Source organism: Austrofundulus limnaeus, unplaced genomic scaffold (assembly GCF_001266775.1).
Source record: "Austrofundulus limnaeus strain Quisiro unplaced genomic scaffold, Austrofundulus_limnaeus-1.0 Scaffold26, whole genome shotgun sequence".
Lineage (NCBI taxonomy): Eukaryota > Metazoa > Chordata > Actinopteri > Cyprinodontiformes > Rivulidae > Austrofundulus > Austrofundulus limnaeus.
The window spans coordinates 2918066-2936072 of NW_013952428.1; the positions used below are offsets into that span (position 1 = coordinate 2918066).

At 37.6% G+C, this 18007-nt stretch overlaps 1 protein-coding gene across 1 annotated transcript in view; it reads left to right on the top strand.

Annotated features, from left to right (window-relative positions):
- The window catches only part of plxna4 (plexin A4), a 232532-nt gene that overhangs the window by 24252 nt on the left and 190273 nt on the right, over positions 1–18007 (top strand). The window contains exon 3 of the mRNA XM_014004803.1: positions 7414–7596. Coding sequence (XP_013860257.1) covers positions 7414–7596 — 183 coding nt within the window. The remainder of the gene's footprint in view (positions 1–7413; positions 7597–18007) is intronic.

Sequence of the window (18007 nt, forward strand, 5' to 3'; positions counted from 1 at the left end):
ATATATATATATACACACACACACACATATGTACACACAAATAGACTACTTTTTTATCATGGCTCCACCTGATGTAGACGTAATAAAACTTAAAGGGGATACAGTTAATTTCCTATAGTGCAAAATTTTTAATTCAGCTGGTATCTAAGATGTACATTAGTGTGGTTAGCCATTAATATTTGTAACTATAACCGAATTTCATGCACTGCACATCACTAAATGATTTATTTTAATTATATAAACTATATGCTGTACATTTTTCTTTTTAGTGTTTGCACTTAACACAATTCCCTAAGAGTAAGAGTCATTGTCGTAACTCTTACCTCTTTTTGTTAAGGATCATTCACTTTTTTATACCCCATGGTTGGTTTTTAGGAATATTTAGCTTTTATGTTCAGTTTAATTTTCTTTGCTGCTCTAAATGATGCRTGACTCATGGCTCTGTGCCACAAATATCAAAAGTGTAATTTCAACCCATATTTCACAAAGTAGTATTCACAAGTTCAGACACACTGTACTTYTTCTGTCTTAAGCTTGCCAAACAAGATTACTTTGGGAATTGTGAAAGCAATGCTGCTTTTTGAGATCCTGCATTTAGAAGATATTCTAACTGGGTAGTTGCATATTTTCATAAATTCTAAGAAAGATTTATGAAAAAAACAATAAGTAATTAATCTTGAAGGCCAAATTTGTGTTCAGTTGGACATCTAATGTCTTGTTGTTGATCGATTTATTCAAAAAGCTTTTTGAATATTGATTTAATTCATATAGCACATTAAACAAGAACTTCAGTTCAACTTAACGTACTACGTTTGACTTTTTTCAGATGTGTTTTCTGAGCATACAGATTTAAACGAGGGTCTTTCCACTATAAAGTGCAGTCATCATTTGAGCAGCAACTTAAAAAAAGAAACATTCCTGCCCTTTTCCCCTCTGCCGAACATTTTACAGAACCCAACATGACTAAAATGACAATCTCAATAATTTTTAAACAGTTCCAAAACTGGAAATAAAAGACAAATTATTCTGTAAAGGTTGGCCTGCATGTCAAAGTACTGGCTTCTATTTCAAAAGGGAGCCAAGATGAGAGAGAGTCTTGTATCAGTGAGATGTCCCTTTATCTTGCCTTTTTCATTGCTCAATATCTTCCTCTTTCCTACCATGTTTCCTGTTTCTCACTTTTCTCTCACATTTTTTTTTTCTTTCTTCAGGTTTTCAAACGGCATCATATTTTGAACATGATGTGTTTTTCCTCCAATTAGGGAGAGGGTGAGCAGCCCCAAGGCTCATTAAACTAGTGTGGCTGTATAGCCTAACACACACACACACAGAGACACAAATTTTTGATATAGATGAAACACATTCAGGCTTTGTGGATAGACCAAACCACTTTCCCTGTGAGATTGGACGCGTGACAGGCAAAACCACGTTATTCTTTCTCGACTGTGCTTTTAGCAACCATGTAGCATGAAGTGATGTGTTTTCCAGCTGTTGGGAGTCGAGGAATACCAACGTGTTAACTCAGCATCAAAGTGAATGCAATCACTTATTTAAATAACTAGGAAAATGCAGTATCATAGTGCAYATAACATTGAATGATTATCATTTTTAACAACTTTGAAAGTTATTTTTTTACGATTTTATGTATAATCTACACTTTAGTGTTTATTAAAGAAAACATGTTAATAGGTTGCAATGACAAAAAAGAGAAAAAACTGTTGCAGCATTTGTGCAAGGACACAAGGACACAGGCTTTGTGAGGATCGTATAAAAACACTTGCTCCTGACAGACCTTTGATGCGTTGCACCATCTTTAAGAGGCTTTCAGTCATAGTTGGAGAGACGCAAAAAGACGAAAATAGGGGAAAAAATGGAATGCACTGTAGAGTCAGTGAGAGGATAGATGGAAAGCGTGTGTGTGTGTGTGTGAAGGAGGGGTTGGCTGCCCCCCCCCCCCCCCAAATGGCCATGCTCGGTTGAGCCACATAATGCATGCTCAACAGTATAAGTCTGCAAAGGGCCCGCATCCATAGATCATTGTGAAGTGGCATGTGACCTATAAAAAAATGCTGCCTGTTCCCTCCATGTTCACTGTGTCAGCAGAAAAAAAACAGAACAACAAAAAGCARGATTGCAATAAATTCACTCACTGCTTTTTCCCCCTTTTTTGATTCATTGTATCCTCTGCCACTCTTCTTTGCCTGTCCCTCTCTTGCTGGTACAAAAATACCAGCCACCTTACTTCTCCACACTCTTTTAGAATCTGCTCTGATCTCCTTTATTTCCCCTTACAATMTGTTCTATGAACAGAGAGTGAAGCTCCTCCCTTCAAAGTCGGATGAGAAAATTACAAGGTCGCTTGCAAGTCACTGACAGGGCTACGGCCATCCCTTCATCCCTTCTGCTAATGATCATTAATTACATATCATTAGCTAACATGCCATGGACTATTCTTCCACATTTGTTATGTGCTATCGAATTCACATTCTGAATTCTTTTCAATTAATTAGATTATTCTACTGAGCCGCTGATTTTTCTTTTGAGTCTTGTTCTTGATCTCTTTCGCAGTCTCCTAACACATGTGCTCATCCCTCCCTTGTTYCATCCTTCACTTGAAAGGAGCTTGTCCACTTTTACATTCTCTGTCTTCTCCTTTTGCTAAGATTTCATGTTATTGGCATTTTTTCTYTCTCCATGCTGTTTTGTGCTTGACCAGCCTTCATTGTGTTGTGTGCTGGTCATCTTTATCCCTCCTCTGTCTGATTGCTGAGCTTAATCAGTGACCGGCTGTGGCTGCTGCCGCTGCTGATGAGTCAGTCTAGGCCACATCCTCAGGAAGGGAAAGGCTAGCAGATTCATTAAGGACATTCAGACTGCCCCCCCCCCCCCCCCACACACACACACACACACACCTCAAACCCCTCCCTCGCCACTTCACCCCACTCCATCCACATATCCGCCATTCCGCTTGCTGGCTGGCACTCTAATTAAATCTCCATACATGATACCACTTGCTAAAGGTCAGAATCCATCACAATATCATTATTCTGTGATTAAATAAGTATCCCTTGCTTCATTTGGCATACTTTAAACCGGTACTGGAGAACACGGATTGAATATGCTAACTTAAMTTCTTTTCAGTATTTTAAAGCATATTTTCTGTAAAATATTCACAGATTGGTATGAACTTTAGTTTGCCATTGCACCTTTATTTTATTTTATCTGTAAACAAATGGTTAACTTTTTTAATCAAAACATATTCAAGAATGTTAAACTGTCTAAAAATCAGTCCTTTAGTAGACTGAATTTTAAAAAAAAGTTTTATATGGAAATAGAACGTTAAAGCTAGCAGTGCAATTTGAGCTTCTAAGTAATCCAAAAGTAATTCTGCGTTTGTCTCTTATTAACATTAAAAAGAAAAATCAATCATGTTTAAAAAAAGGAGTATTTATTGGGATTATCACTGGACAAAATGAGTTGATGCTCTGTGGATTTTGCATGGCAGCTGTTCACTTGATCCATTTATTTCTGAGTATCCAAATCCAGGTTGCATGGAATTAAAATTTGAAAATAATCCAATAGTGTTTTTTTTTTATAAATCTGGTTCAGTTTTGGAGTGTTCCATTTTGTCCCAGTGTATTCTGCAAATTTGTTTAGAAAATAAGGGAAAAAAAACATTTCTTTCTAGCCATGCTCACAAAAGTATTTGTGGGCAAGAAAAATTAATTGGTATGTTGCGTGTACGATATTTTTCATTGTAAATTTCAGCCGTTTGTTAGATTTGTGATTTTTTTTCCTCCACCTCTACACCTCCTGAACTCACACCTTGCCTCTGATAATTTTTTTCACTTCTGCCTCTGCTGGAGTCATGTCTGTGTTTCACTCCAACACTGTCATGCTGTTTTGTTTCTGATTTGATTGATTTCTTTCCCAAACAAATATTTAAAAACTGTTGTAGCTCAGAAGCTCATGGTTGGCAGGTGAAAAACATCCACAAAAAAACATGAGTGAACAAGATTTTATCAGAGGCTGCTATTGCAGATTGTCATCTGACAATAAACAAATCAACTTTGTTTCACACCCTAAAATTTGTCACGAGCCTARTTTATTCCCATATACGCTATTAAACATATGAAACTACACTAATTTCCCAGCTGTTTAAATATTTGTCAGYTCAAACACAATTGTTTCCAAGTTTGCGTTCTATAAATGTAACAATCTGCCAATGTTGGTGACATATCTTTTGTGTGATGACGTAACTGTCAGACACACAGGCATCCCTGTGTTGTTCCTACATCTATAGGGTTATATTCTTTCTTTCCCGTGTCCTAAATCACAGTGACTGTTTTTAAACAGTCCCCAGGGCACCGCACAAAGGAAAAATTAAGTCTAGTTGGTGACAGCTCTGGTACTCGGTGCAAACGATTGTGCACTCACACTGAATTTTGAGTATGATTCAAACAGATTCCTGGAAAAAGAAATAAAATAATGTAACTATGCCTTGTGGATGGCTGAACAAAGCAGAAAATCTCTGTCATAAAATTTACTATCAATTTTAGAAATACATGAAACCTATTTAAAAAAAATCCAATAATTTTATGTAATTTTCACAAAAGTACTTTCCTTTACAAGTCCTATACTTACCTGTTTGTACTTTTGTAACTCATTGTAGTTCACAATCACATGCTAACTCTGCTATTTATATYGATGAATCTACTCTGTTCACACCACATTTGTATTGAAATGGACTCCATGTGTTGTGGAAAGCTCTTACGTGTTAAAAATCACCTTTACTGAAAATGCCAACAATCAAAAATAGGAAAAAGGGAAATTAATTTGACCAACATTCTACATGGATCAACCGAACAACATGAAAAACCTCATGCCACCAAAAAGTACTTATTTGTTAGCAATGTAAGTAAGCCTGATACAGACAACACCCATATATTTTCAGTTATTGCTGCTTTGTTGCTGCTGCATGTCATATTTTTAGGTAAAGTTTTAAAGTTTGGTGTCTATGATGAGGCTGTATTACTGGCTTTGAAACAGTGATTTATTTCTGATATAAATACATCTCCAAAATATGTTATAAATCATGAGAATYATATAGAGTTTTACTTCACAGTTCCTTAGTTTAGTTACAGGATTTATACAGGTAATGTTTTAAGTCAAATTCGAATGTTGACATCACATCTGAAAAAGGCAAAGGCACTTTGTCATGGCAGAATTCTCCAGTGCCTCCAATCATCCTGGCAGGTTAGTCATTTAGCACAGCAGGGCTAAAGAAAAATACTACATTTCCAAGTGGCTAACTATACAAAGAGCTTGCAATGTACTATAATAAATTSAGTTCAATTCCTCATATAATTATCAATGACTTTCCACGGTAGTGAATTGTCATAATACAGCTCCGAAGCAGCCTCCAGTTGTAAAACAGTGACATGGAGCATGAAGCAGTCCTAACGTGTGCCGCTACCTTTGTGAACTTGCAGCCAATGGAATTAGCCCTCACAACAGTACAAACCCAGATTAGGCCATACATCAGAGAAGGTTAGAGAGTGAATCTCTTTCAGTCTCCCACTAATCGCATTGAGCAACTCTAGCTTTGTCGCGCCCACTGCCCCCCACACCACCCCACTCTATATCTGCTGATCCCCCTGCATGGTCCAGAAGAGAGCGCTTTTTGTACTGGTGCTGGCAGCCAGACACAAGCAGGGAGACGGATACAGCTGAGAGTGACCTGATTCTGCTCCGTTTCTGGCCTCAGTCCAAAAACAATCTCTGCTCTCTTGTCCTTGTGYCTTTTAGTTGTATTCCTCTTTCTTTCCTCCCCACGTTTTGCAATGTAGGACCCTTTATCTTTTGGACTTTGACCAGAAAGACCTGACAGGTTATTTAAAAAATATGAAAATGAAGATGGCAGTGATTGACGACTAGCAACAATTGTACARCATATATTGTTAGAACAAACACACACACAAAAATAAAATAAAAAAAACTTTTTTTTTTCAAACACAGACACTAAATTCAGGTAATATTTTAATGATTTAAAACACTTAATTGCTGGAAATATAATTATTTCGGAGATAAATATCTTTAACCTTATCTTCCAAGGAAGCATTTAATAATTTAAACTCCAAATACTGTGAAGTACTTCATTTTGCTTCCGATAGATCCTGTTAACCTTTGAACTCAGGCAAGATGAGTATCCTCTGTAACTGATGGGGACATGAAGAGGGTGTTTTTGTTCTGTCACATAAACAAGGGTAAGATTAATAGATAGGAACYACTGTGCTGGTTGCTGTAGAAACATGAATTGAAGAGCCATTCATCTAGGAGCGAACTACCATGAGACTCTAAGAACAGAGCGCTTATTTGTGACAGCAGCTCATTCTGAAAAGGTCATCTAGGAAAGGCAAAGTAAAGAAAAAGTTGCCCACTTAYGTTTATTTTTCTCAGCTGTTATGGTTTACTCTTTTTTTTTTTTCATCTAGAACCTTCAACTATATGACATGGTCCTGACCTACATTTAGTTTGTCTCAATCAATCATTTATTCTACTACACATGACCTCATGTTGTAGCCTCCAGCTAGTGTCCTAAACTAGCAGTGTTCCATTTGTGTAATGAAAACAGAGCCCATATTTCCTCTGTGTCTTGTTGTAAGGCCTCTGATGAGTCTTAGTAATGGGTTGTGTGAAGATGATGCCCTTGCGCAATTTGTGGAGTGCCCCAYGAGTGCATTTCCAGGAAGAAAAATTAGAAATAAAGTAAACAGATGCCCCTCAGAGCATCTCATAGTTCACATTTCAAACCACAAGTCAACTTTTGATTTAAACTGGTTTTGAATGGATCAACTTTCTTGGAATACCTTTTGTCTATATGGATTATTTTAGCCTTGGTGGACTGTTTTCATATCTCACAATTCTATTAAATTAAATTAAATTCTGTGAATCTTGACGGTCTAATTTATGCTCAGTTGGACTAATAATTKAACAAATTTTAATCGTATTTAAAGAATAACTAATGAACCTCATATGAGAGTTGTGCAATGACTGACCTCTGATTTGCCTCCTTTCATACTACTGAAACACATTTTCATATTTAACTTTAAATCACCCCACAATGAATATATTTCTGTTCTAGTGTTGCTGTAATTTCTCTTCCGTAGTGATTTGTGCCGACAGAGCAGCTTCCAGCACAGTTTTAAAGAATGGCAACCTGTTTTTATCTTTACTAACTGTTCATATAGATGTTCATGGATTTCACTCTGTATACATACTATTGTGACAACCCCAGCTTTTTAGCATTTAAAATCTAAGCAAAATCAAAGCAAAAGGCACTATAAGTCATAAATTATTGAAGCAAACTTAAACATTTTTTTTCTGATGTTCTCTTTTTCTTCTACATTGCAGCTCTTAACCATTGATGATGACTTTTGCGGCCTCGACATGAACGCACCGCTGGGTGTATCTGAGATGGTGCGTGGCAAGCCTCTCTTTTCTGACGCCATTGACAAAATGTCTTCTGTCATTGCCTATGTCTACAAGAACCACTCGTTGGTCTTCGTGGGGACAAAAAGTGGAAAAGTCAAAAAGGTAAGAACCGCGATGAGTGGAATAAATAAGAAATGGCTGAATTGATGGAGTCAGATTTGTTTTCTCTCTGTTAGAAAGTGGAGTAAGAGTTGGGAATTGGGACTGCTGGATTGGAGGGATGGATAGTAGTAGAAAGGCAGATTGACTTTCAGGCAAATCAGCTGAGTCTGCTGTATTTATGGCACGATGCTGTGTGTGCATCCGTGAAAGAGAAGGAAACTAAATGGTACAAGTGTGTGTCCTTTTGTAGAGAAGGAAACTGTGTGTGTGTGTTTTGAGGAAAGAGGATCAGGGAAGCCCCTAAGGGGGAGGTTTATTTCTACACCAAACCCTATCTGATATCTTTAAACATCCTCCCCATCCACTGCACCATATATCAGGCATACTCTTGAATAYATCTAGTATCGGGAGTATCCGCTCCACTTTTCCTTCACTTTGGACTTGTGTAAAATCCAGAGCCCTGGGGGCAAATTGTAGCATACATCAGCATGTTGCAGAACTCGCTAGACAGCACAGATCAGCATGTTGCAGAATTGATTAGACAAAGTTTCTTATCCCTTTCTGGGGGCAAATAAGGGAATTAGAATAAAAAGAAATACATAATTTTTTAGTTAATTTATGTAACTGCTTAATAGTTTACTGAACTACAAGGAGCAACACTGATTATTTGTGTTTTGTGATTTCACAGAGTTTACTTTTATGTATTAACATGGCAATATATCTCTAAGAAACAAAAATACTGATTCCTCTGCATTGATGGACACATTTTTTAAAAAAGTTTCTGTTATCTAATGTATTTTAAAAACATTTTTGAATGWGAATCGTTTCTCCCTTGAAACTCATGTCACAGAGTGTGGAGACAGAGCCCTTGACTAAACAAGATTTGTCCCCTCAGWGTTAAGTAGTAGTGGATAAGCTGGGGTTTGAAGTGTTGTAGCTTCCACCTTAGACTCCCTTCATGGCCCCGTGGCCTTGTGTGCAGGAGCCCTTTTTGCTGCTAATGGGATGATGCACTACTGCTGGATGTAGTAGATCTGGTTTACACCTGTACTTTTGACTTGCCTTCTCACACATCTGAGCATATAAGTAAAACTAMGTGTGTGTGTGTGGCGTGGCCAGGKAGTTTAGCTGAAGGAACAACKATTTTARACATAGATGGACTTTRGACTATAAATAAAKTTTATTTTAAAAGTAGGGMAAATTACAATTGAAAGTAAAAGGAAGGCGAGCAGAATCCAGAGCTAAGAACTATGTTTTTGTTCAAAACAAGCAGCTTTCTACAAAGGTATTGCCTCTTTCTCAGTATTTTTTGTTTTTGTTTCATGAAGAAACTGAATCAACRAGGCTGATTMACCTTGCATTTTAGCCTTCTGCCCCATAATAATTATCAAAACATTTTTAACTTGGAAACTCGATCGAAGAGATTTCAAAACATRTTTTAGTTTACCAACTGTGTTTCATTAAAAACTTAGACAATTAAATGAGCTGATTGCACAAAGCGGATCATGTTGATAAGAGTTTGTGTTCTGAAAATAGACATTTCATTTGATCAAATTATTAATAACATTTATTAATCAAATTTATTACAATTTGAACTGAATTGCTGTATAAGTTGATTTAATTAACATCTGGCAGAAATGTGTCATCATAGCTTTTATAAAACTATCATCAACACAGCCAAAATGGAAATGAGATTGTGCACATATGGTATWTTCAGGCAAAGACTCCCTCAGACACTTACACAAAGACAATCAATAATGTGTCAACATAGGCGTGCACATGCAGCACCATTACAATCCCATCCTTCCCTCCCATGTACACACTTCCCCTCCCCATCATTAACTGTATACCATTAGATGACATCATAGGCAATAAAAGGCAACAACAAGACAATAAAAAGTCTGAGGCGAAGTCCACCCCCTTCATCAGTGACTTTATAACCCCTCAGCTAATGGATGGTGATTTATAAACACTATTTCACCTTACTTTGTGTATTCTTCATCCCTCCTCCTCATGTCTTTCAGATCTTCTCTCACACTATTTGTCTTTCAGTCCACTTTTTCAATCTAATTTATGGTCTTGTGACTAACCCTGAATAAAAATGAGCATTACAGTAAAAGAACGTGGTTGGACTTTAATGGAGTCCTGTTTAGGTGAGCTAAGTGTTAATGTTTACAGGCACATAGTTATGACATCATGAAGTTGAACTGGACAGGAAGCAGAGTGAATTAAACCAAATTTGATTGTAAAATAGTGTAATGCAATGGGGGTAAGTGTAACGTTTCTAAAGTGCAATGTGATGCCTGAGAAGCTGGGAGCAGACATGGTTCTACCATGACTTTACTAATTGCATCAAGAATTTGAAAACCCTTTCAGCCATTTTTAATGTGCACAATGCACAGTCAACCTTTAACCTGAACACTTTCGGCTCAGCATAAAACATGCAGTGCTGTTTTACTCCTGTAGTTCTATATAAGATGACATCTACAGCCAAGCATGGCCTTTATTGTCTCCTGCCAGGCCTAGAACTGTCACATCATATAGGCCATAAAGTATAAGATCTATGCACTTATGTGMCTTTTTATTTCCACCTAACACATTGCTTTTTGAATGATCGGTTTTCTTAGTCTATTCCAAATAACTTCTGATTCTTCTTAATTGTTTGTGTTCTATCTACCTATATTACCCTCAATTTCCTGCTTTCTTTCTATAAATCTCTCTACCTCCCTCTGTCAGTGGCTGAGTGGCATTTTTGCGAGAACTCTTTGAAGGGTACCTCCTGCCACTGGAAGTGAATGGACCATATGGCTTCTGTCGGCCTGTCTGTTGGCCTGTTTGTGTGTTCACTGGCCTGTGATAAAGATGTGAGAAGATAAAGATGTGATTGAGATAAAAGGCAGTGGCTGGGTAAGGTTTAAACCCATTTACTGCAGGTCAATACACAACAGCAGGTCAAGGGGAAAGAATTAACCCCCTGTAGGTTTTGGTTTTGTTTATGCTCATCTGGACATTCAACACATCGGCATTAGAAATAAATTTTGATGTGGAGACAAATGCAAAACACAACATGTGTGTAAGCATGTGTCAGTGAACTCTTACACCTTTACAGCAGCTATAGTATACATGACTAGACAGAGGCCTGCCAGTAATCTACATGGGGTCGTGGTTTGAGAGGTAGACTAGGGGACAGGAGGAAGGTGTGGAGGAAAAGAAGGAGAAGAGGAGATTGAAAACAACCTGCTGAGGTGCTAATGCATCTTCCCTCTGTCAGTCYCGATGGGGGAGCATTGGCACTCAATACAATGAGCAGCTAACCTTGAGCTTGACATCAACAGTTGCACAAAAGTGAGCAAGGAAGGAGATGCAAAGCTAGAGGTTGGAAACATTGCCTGTATCCTAGATATTAATAATTTACAGAATGCTCTGCCAAAGACAGATCAAGCTGATGTTGTTCTTGGAGTAAGGGCATTTCTGGAAAAAAWWAAATAAAATAAAAAATGGCCAAAGGCAACGAGTGGGAGATTGGGGTAATTTGTCCACCTCTTAACCATTGCCATTACTTCTCAAGTGGTTACATAGAGAACATGGCAGAAAAAGAGGCAAATGGGGAAAAGGGGATGGTACAAAGACATGGGTTAAGGATTCTAAATAGTGGTTTGTAAACTTAAGACCCTCAGAGCTCTTTAAGTTTGGGTAATCGGGATAAGTGTTTCACCACTGAAATGTTAATGCTTCTTGTTTGGAATGAAAATGTCAAAAATTGTACTTCTGATTAGGGATGCACGATATATCGGTATTGATATTGGTATTTGTCCGATATTGGATTTTTTAGAATATAGGTATCGGTCCAATATGTAAAACTTGGCCAATATTAACGTCCGATATTGTTCTCCAACTTTTTAGCTTTAGTTTCTGTTTTGGGAGGGGAAATGTTTGGTTGAATGGCATCTGTTTGATCATGATGGTGATAGTCACTGCGTAGCCAGGAATAACTAAAGTAGGGAGCCATGTCAGTGATCTGGTCATTTATTTATGGTACCAAAAAAAGACCCAAGTGTGTTTGTGCGTATGTGTATAATATAATTTGTGTGTTTGTGTAATATCGGTAAATATCGGTTTTCGGCCATAACAGCTATTATTATATCGGATATCGATATCGGCTGAAATTTTCATATCGGTGCATCCCTACTTCTGATCCAACTTTTTCCAATTTCATCTTCATTCTACGTACAGGCTGCCCTACATGTCTCATTCTCTCCAGTTMTATCCATAGCTTTTCCTTACAACCTCAATCTGACATCTCCTGTCTAATGAATGAAAAAATCTTTTTTTTTCTTACTAGTTTTTCTATCAGCACAGTAGATTATATCTGGATAGATGTGTGTGGGTGTGAGACCTCTTACTTGAGAGACTGGACTGGACCAGTCCAATATGTTTTGTGGTGCGATTGTCCTTGCTTGAAATGTGTGTGAGTGTGTGTGTTTGTGTGCATGCATGATGGGCCGGTTAGCCCCAGACTCAGATTATTGAAATGAGCTGAGCTGAGCCGTGGTCAGTGGAGCAGAGGATTAACTGCTTAAAGCTAATGATGAAATATGCTTTAGGACAAGCTGCCATCATGTGCGTGTATGTGGACAGTGGTTTATGATTTAGACTGCCTCCCACTCTTGTTACGCTATAAACCCAATACTGCTTCGGTGAGGTGCAACACACTTTCACACGTGCACCCTGCTATTATCGCCCTGGCCAGTTGCCATTTTAACACCACCTAACTGGCCATTCATTCATTGCCAGTGGTCTAAACTACTGCAGTATTCAGCCAACATTCCCAGAATGTCAATGTTGCCGTACTGTTAAGTATTCCTCAGCAGTCTTGCTAGATGCTTTGGCACTTTGTGTGTTACTGCTCCCACACCAGCTAGTGCAGCTTAAGTTGCCATGGCAGCAAAAGCTGCTCCAAATGCACACAYGATAATGTATAGGGAAAACACACATAAGCACATATATGAAAGGGCATTAGATTAGATTTGTTTTTAGCTTCGAGCTTTACATAAATGGCATAGATTATTGTTAAATAATTCTAATCTTTGTATTCAAAGATGGGAGCTCTCCACCCAATGACAGACTGAACACACAATATTGCAGTGTAGTTCCTGTCTCCCTGCATTAGCTGCAGTCTGTTGTCCTTGCTTTTCTCTGTTTGTTTTAGACATACAGAAACATGTCACGGAGAATCAGTCTATGGAAACCCCCTGGCAGCCTCTGCCCCCCTCCTTCACCTTATCCTTTTTTCCCACTCTTTTGTTGCAGCACTGTTCTTAGYCTATTGTTTCTCTGCACGTCATCCTGGTAAGTGCTTGATAAACATGGTTTACTAAAGGCTCCTGCCAAGTTCTCATTCCTTCTCAAACTGGGAGAGTTGGTCTTTACTTATATGCGAGTGTTTGTCTACATGTTGGTCAATTCTATGCTGGTAATCACAGGAGCTAATGAGAAGTGAAGTCTATTTGTGGCCTGGGAAGAAGATCAGAGGCTACTGTAGCAACTAAATTGTGCACCAGCAAAAACCTTATTCAATGGTCTAGAATGACTATTTTGCTTGTTTCTAAATGAGCAGCAGGCAGAAGCCTTGCTGTATGAGTGAGGAAGCCTAAGCCTTAATTTGGGGGATAGTTCCTAGAAAGAATAATTTGGATTTGGCATGTTTAATTGTAGATTATTAGTAATAGTGCATAATTACATGGTATGGTGAAATTATTGTTTTGTTATTTAGCTGAAGTAATGATGATAGAACAGAACCATCAAATTAGAAAAAAGGGCGAAGTGGGTTTTGGAACTTAATGGTGTATTACATGATGATTGTATGGCAATAAAGAGACAGATTCATACATGGAGCTGAACAGACCAAGACAAGAAAAGGGTAAAGAAATAATGAAGTTCTTTTTCTGAAACAACTGAAAATGTTCTCATACTAAAGGCAGACGATCAGAATTAAAAAATACACAATATGCTCAGATATTTGTGAATCATCACAACCTTTATTGAACTGAAACTGCTCATATACAAAATTACCTGCTCAGCTACAAGCCAGTCTACTTGTATGTTAAAGTTAGGTTTTCAAGTTGAAGGCTTACAGCTATCTGTTCTGTAGTTTATTTACACTGATATTTTCTGAAATGGGAAGCAGGACAGGAGCAGGAAAGCRCACAAACTGAAAGGTATGAAAGGCAGAAGTTTGCAAGCAGAAACTAAGAATACAAGCTACAAAAATGAACAAAATTTCAAAAAGGGCAAAATGATAAGGTGAAAGAGGTAAAGCAGTCTTTTATTCATTTCACTCTTAAGCATCTGCACCTACTGAGCAGAGAAACCAATATGTAGCAGTGTAGTGGTTATTCACTGCTGTGTGTATGTAGATTTAAAAGGCTTGATCCATTTGAAAAGTTTGAGTCAAAGTGACAAACCTCAGTATGATCTCTCTGTATCCTGGCAGTTTGAACCTTGGCTGACTCTTACACTTTGCTGGCTCAGGGTTAAGATGAAGTTAGCTGCTGAGGAAGATGAGTCAAAGTCTTAGAAAATAAACAAATCAAAGAACTGCCAAGGAATATTAAATCTGTGCTTTATCACTTGTATAATTTGTGCCTATCATTTTATATTTTCTTTATAGGTTTCATTCATCTAGGATTCATTTAGTACCTAAGCTTGAATATGTTAGAAAGATAGTAGAAAATAACTTTTATGGTGCCATTTTGTGTTATTTCTGTGTTGGTGTGTGACTCTCGAGCTACAGGGGTTAGACAGTGAAACTGAAACACCTGTCATGTTAGTGTGGGAGGTTTCATGGCTAAATTGGACCAGCCTGGTGGCCAATCTTTATTAATTGCACATTGCACCAGTAAGAGCAGAGTGTGAAGGTTCAATTAGCAGGGTAAGAGCACAGTTTTGCTCAAAATATTGCAATGCACACAACGTCATGGGTAACATACCAGAGTACAAAATAGAACAAATTGTTGGTGCATCTGTGACCAAGACAGCAAGTCTTTGTGATGTGTCAAGAGCCACRGTATCCAGGGTAATGTCAGYATACCACCAAGAAGGACYAACCACATCCAACAGGATTAACTGTGGAYGCAAGAGGAAGCTGTCTGAATGGGGTTTGTATGGTCTAAAACCAGGGGTTTCAGTTTCATTGTCTAACCCCTGTATATAAGTAATGTTCTTCTTTTAAGTAGGTAAGAAATTAGTTTTAAATGTTTCTGCCAGTTCAATGGCTATCAGGAAAAATTAACATTTCTTTAAATATATTTTTATTTTCAAATAAAATTACTAATTGTTTGCTCTGTTTGTGTGAACAGATGATCTGTTCAACTACAAATTAATCAATTTGATGTATGTTACAATTTGCCCCCACTTTGCATATATTTTAATTAAGAGATTGTGTTATTAGCAAATAAAAAATAAATACATCAATTTTTGAATCATTAATAGACAGAAGTTTAGTTTTTACAGTAACTTCTTACACTCCAATGTTTTAACACTCTTGCATTCCCCAATGGTAATCTGTGAGTAACAAAATATTTTAAACTAAGTCTTCCAAATGTTCCAAATTTTATTTAAATTTAACTAGTAACGTATTGCTGTTTTGTGTCCTTATTCCAAAAATATCTGACAGATTATGTATAAACTAAATGAACTAACAGTTATATATATTTCCCTACCAATAAAAGTGCTGCATTTGATTAATTTCATTTTTGTAGTACGCTGCAACGTAATAAGGGCCAAACCTGCAACTCCAAAAGATAGTTTATATTGATTTAGGATGTGCAGTATAGTTYAAGGGTGCAGCAGCTGCCTCCCAGCAAAATTAAAACCTATTAATAACTGTTTCATCTGTTTCATACATTGGTATTTGCTTTAGTGCCAAATCATTGCATAGTGGTTCGTTAATTTGTGGTCCTGCTGTAGAAAATCAATAGAGTGTCGAGCAAGTAATCACACAATATGTTTCTGTATAGCTCAGATTGATAGCAGTAATCCTGCCAGGCCCTAACTGTAATTTCCCATCAGTGCCTCACATAAGACAAATTTATATTGTTAGACACAAGAGGAGAGTTTAACCACCCAAAGAAYAGACAAAGAAAAAAATATGAAGTTTCCACCTGCCTTTTTATAGTTTGAAGTAAGCAATCAGTGTTTTTCATGATAAATTGCATRACTTTTCTTTTGCTTCCCCTCACTTTACATAGCATTGCCTCATTTTCTATATAACAAATAAGAGGGGGGAGTGGGAGGGGATCATTGATAGATGATTGCTTCACTTTTTTTCTCTCAGTAATTTTTTATTATAAGCAGTCACATTTTTTACAGGAACACTTTCTATGGATTCATTTTCTTACTTCAAACCACTATCCTTTTTTGACATCCTTCCCTCTCCAAGTGATTTATTGCTCAGGCTCTGCAGTTATAGAGGATGCACCACTGCAGGTAAGCCCTCTTCTTCCTCTCCTCCTCACACCACCTCTTTCCCTGCATGCCTACATCCAATCACTGYGCACTTCAGGGCCCCTGGGATAACCAGAGCCCTCACACACTTTTTCCTATTTCTCTACCTGTCCTCCCTCTATTTTAGTCTTTGTATTGAATAGTTTGTCTCACAACTGGGTCATTCTATCTCTTCCCTGCAGTAAATGCCAGCAGCTAACCAGTGAAGCAGGCACTTGCTAGGCTAAGCTACAATACATACTGTAGCTTGGTGTAACTGCAGCAGTAACTTTTAGACTGCGGATGCTAGAATGTACTGTCGAGGGTATTGTGTTGTGTTCTATTGTATGTGGGTGTGTTCCGTAAACTCCAGGTCAGGCCTGTGGTGCAAGAACTGCTTGTGAATGTGAAACATGCATGAATGAGATTCTTTGTAAGGCAGAATGTGTGCTGGCATATTCTGCTACTGGATGCTTTTAATAGCCACCACATGTGTCAAGTCACCTGCAAACACCGGCTTCCACTCAAAGCACCTGCTTGTTTGTTTTGGTTTATTTGCACAACCTTATATTTCTCAAGTTCCCCTCCTATTTGTCTCAAAGGCACACGTGCACATGTACACTCTCTAATGCAGCTGCAGCAGAGGTGGTGAAATATGATTTAGATTACTTAACTATTAAGCAGATGCCTGTGTAAACATCCTTTAAAAGCGTCCCTGGGCCTGTCTTTTTAACATCAAGGCACTGGAGTGCACCACAGGTACCAAAGCTGTTTTATGCACTTGGTGTCAGGTGCAGTGAAAAGTAAGAGATTGAGAGTAAACAAATGAGATGGAAGGAGGGGCAGACATGGGGAGAAATGCTTGGAGAGTGGGGGGAAATATGACAGAAACACATGAACTGAAAATAAATTAACACTTGTAATATTACACACCTATTCTCAACCTTCCCTTTATCTTTCTCCTTGCCACTTTCTTTTTTCTGTTCTGAACACAGACCTACTAAATGGATTTTTATCTCAGCAGCACCAACTCTCCCAAAGGCTTATGGGCATTTTCCCCCTCTRCTTCATGAACAGAATGGTAATTACCAATCTGCAGTCAGAGACACTMCTTATGACAGAATTAAGTTCAAAATGTTGGATTTAAATTAAKATGCTTAGTTATGCACACTTTAGTATGTGTTGAATCAAATTTTAAATATACTTTACTTTTTTTTGCCTATTAGTCCACATGAACTATACAATGACAAGAGAAAGAGTCTTTTCTTTTTAATTTGTAGCAATGTTTTTAAAGGTCAGGGACTGAAAGTTATCCTGCTGCATTAYAGAAGTCCCTTATGCAGAAATTATTGCTTAAATCTGTAGTAAGTCTCTAAAACAGTGCTGTTAAACTGATGTCCTGGGGGCCACAATTGGCCTGGGGTTGGCTCCATTTGTCCTTCAAAGTAAAACTAGATTTTAAATCAGAAGAAAAACTGATAGATAAGCTTTTACWAAATCTAAAGTGAACAAACATTTCTGTCAGAGAGCCGATCCTGTTATAGATGATCAATGTTAGGACCATCAAATCCTTCCTGCCATTGAAATAATTTAAAATAATTATAGAGTTTGAATTGTAAATTCAATTTATGTAATAACTGCTGGATGTCTGGCCCCTTGGCTTTCCATAACTGTGGCCCCCTTAGCAATTTCATTGAATAGCCCTACTCTACAAGCTTGTTGTATTTGAGGCATTATTTAATTAAGTCATTTTATTCACACAAGCTGAAGAATAAATTCTGATAATACACAAACAGTGTGATGAATATTGTGACTGTTGTATGAACAATGATTCAGATTAAATTTATTTTGGTAAATTTACGACATTTCCTAAAAAAATAAAATAAAATAAAAAGGACTGCTGGATATGGGCACCAGTGACCCACGT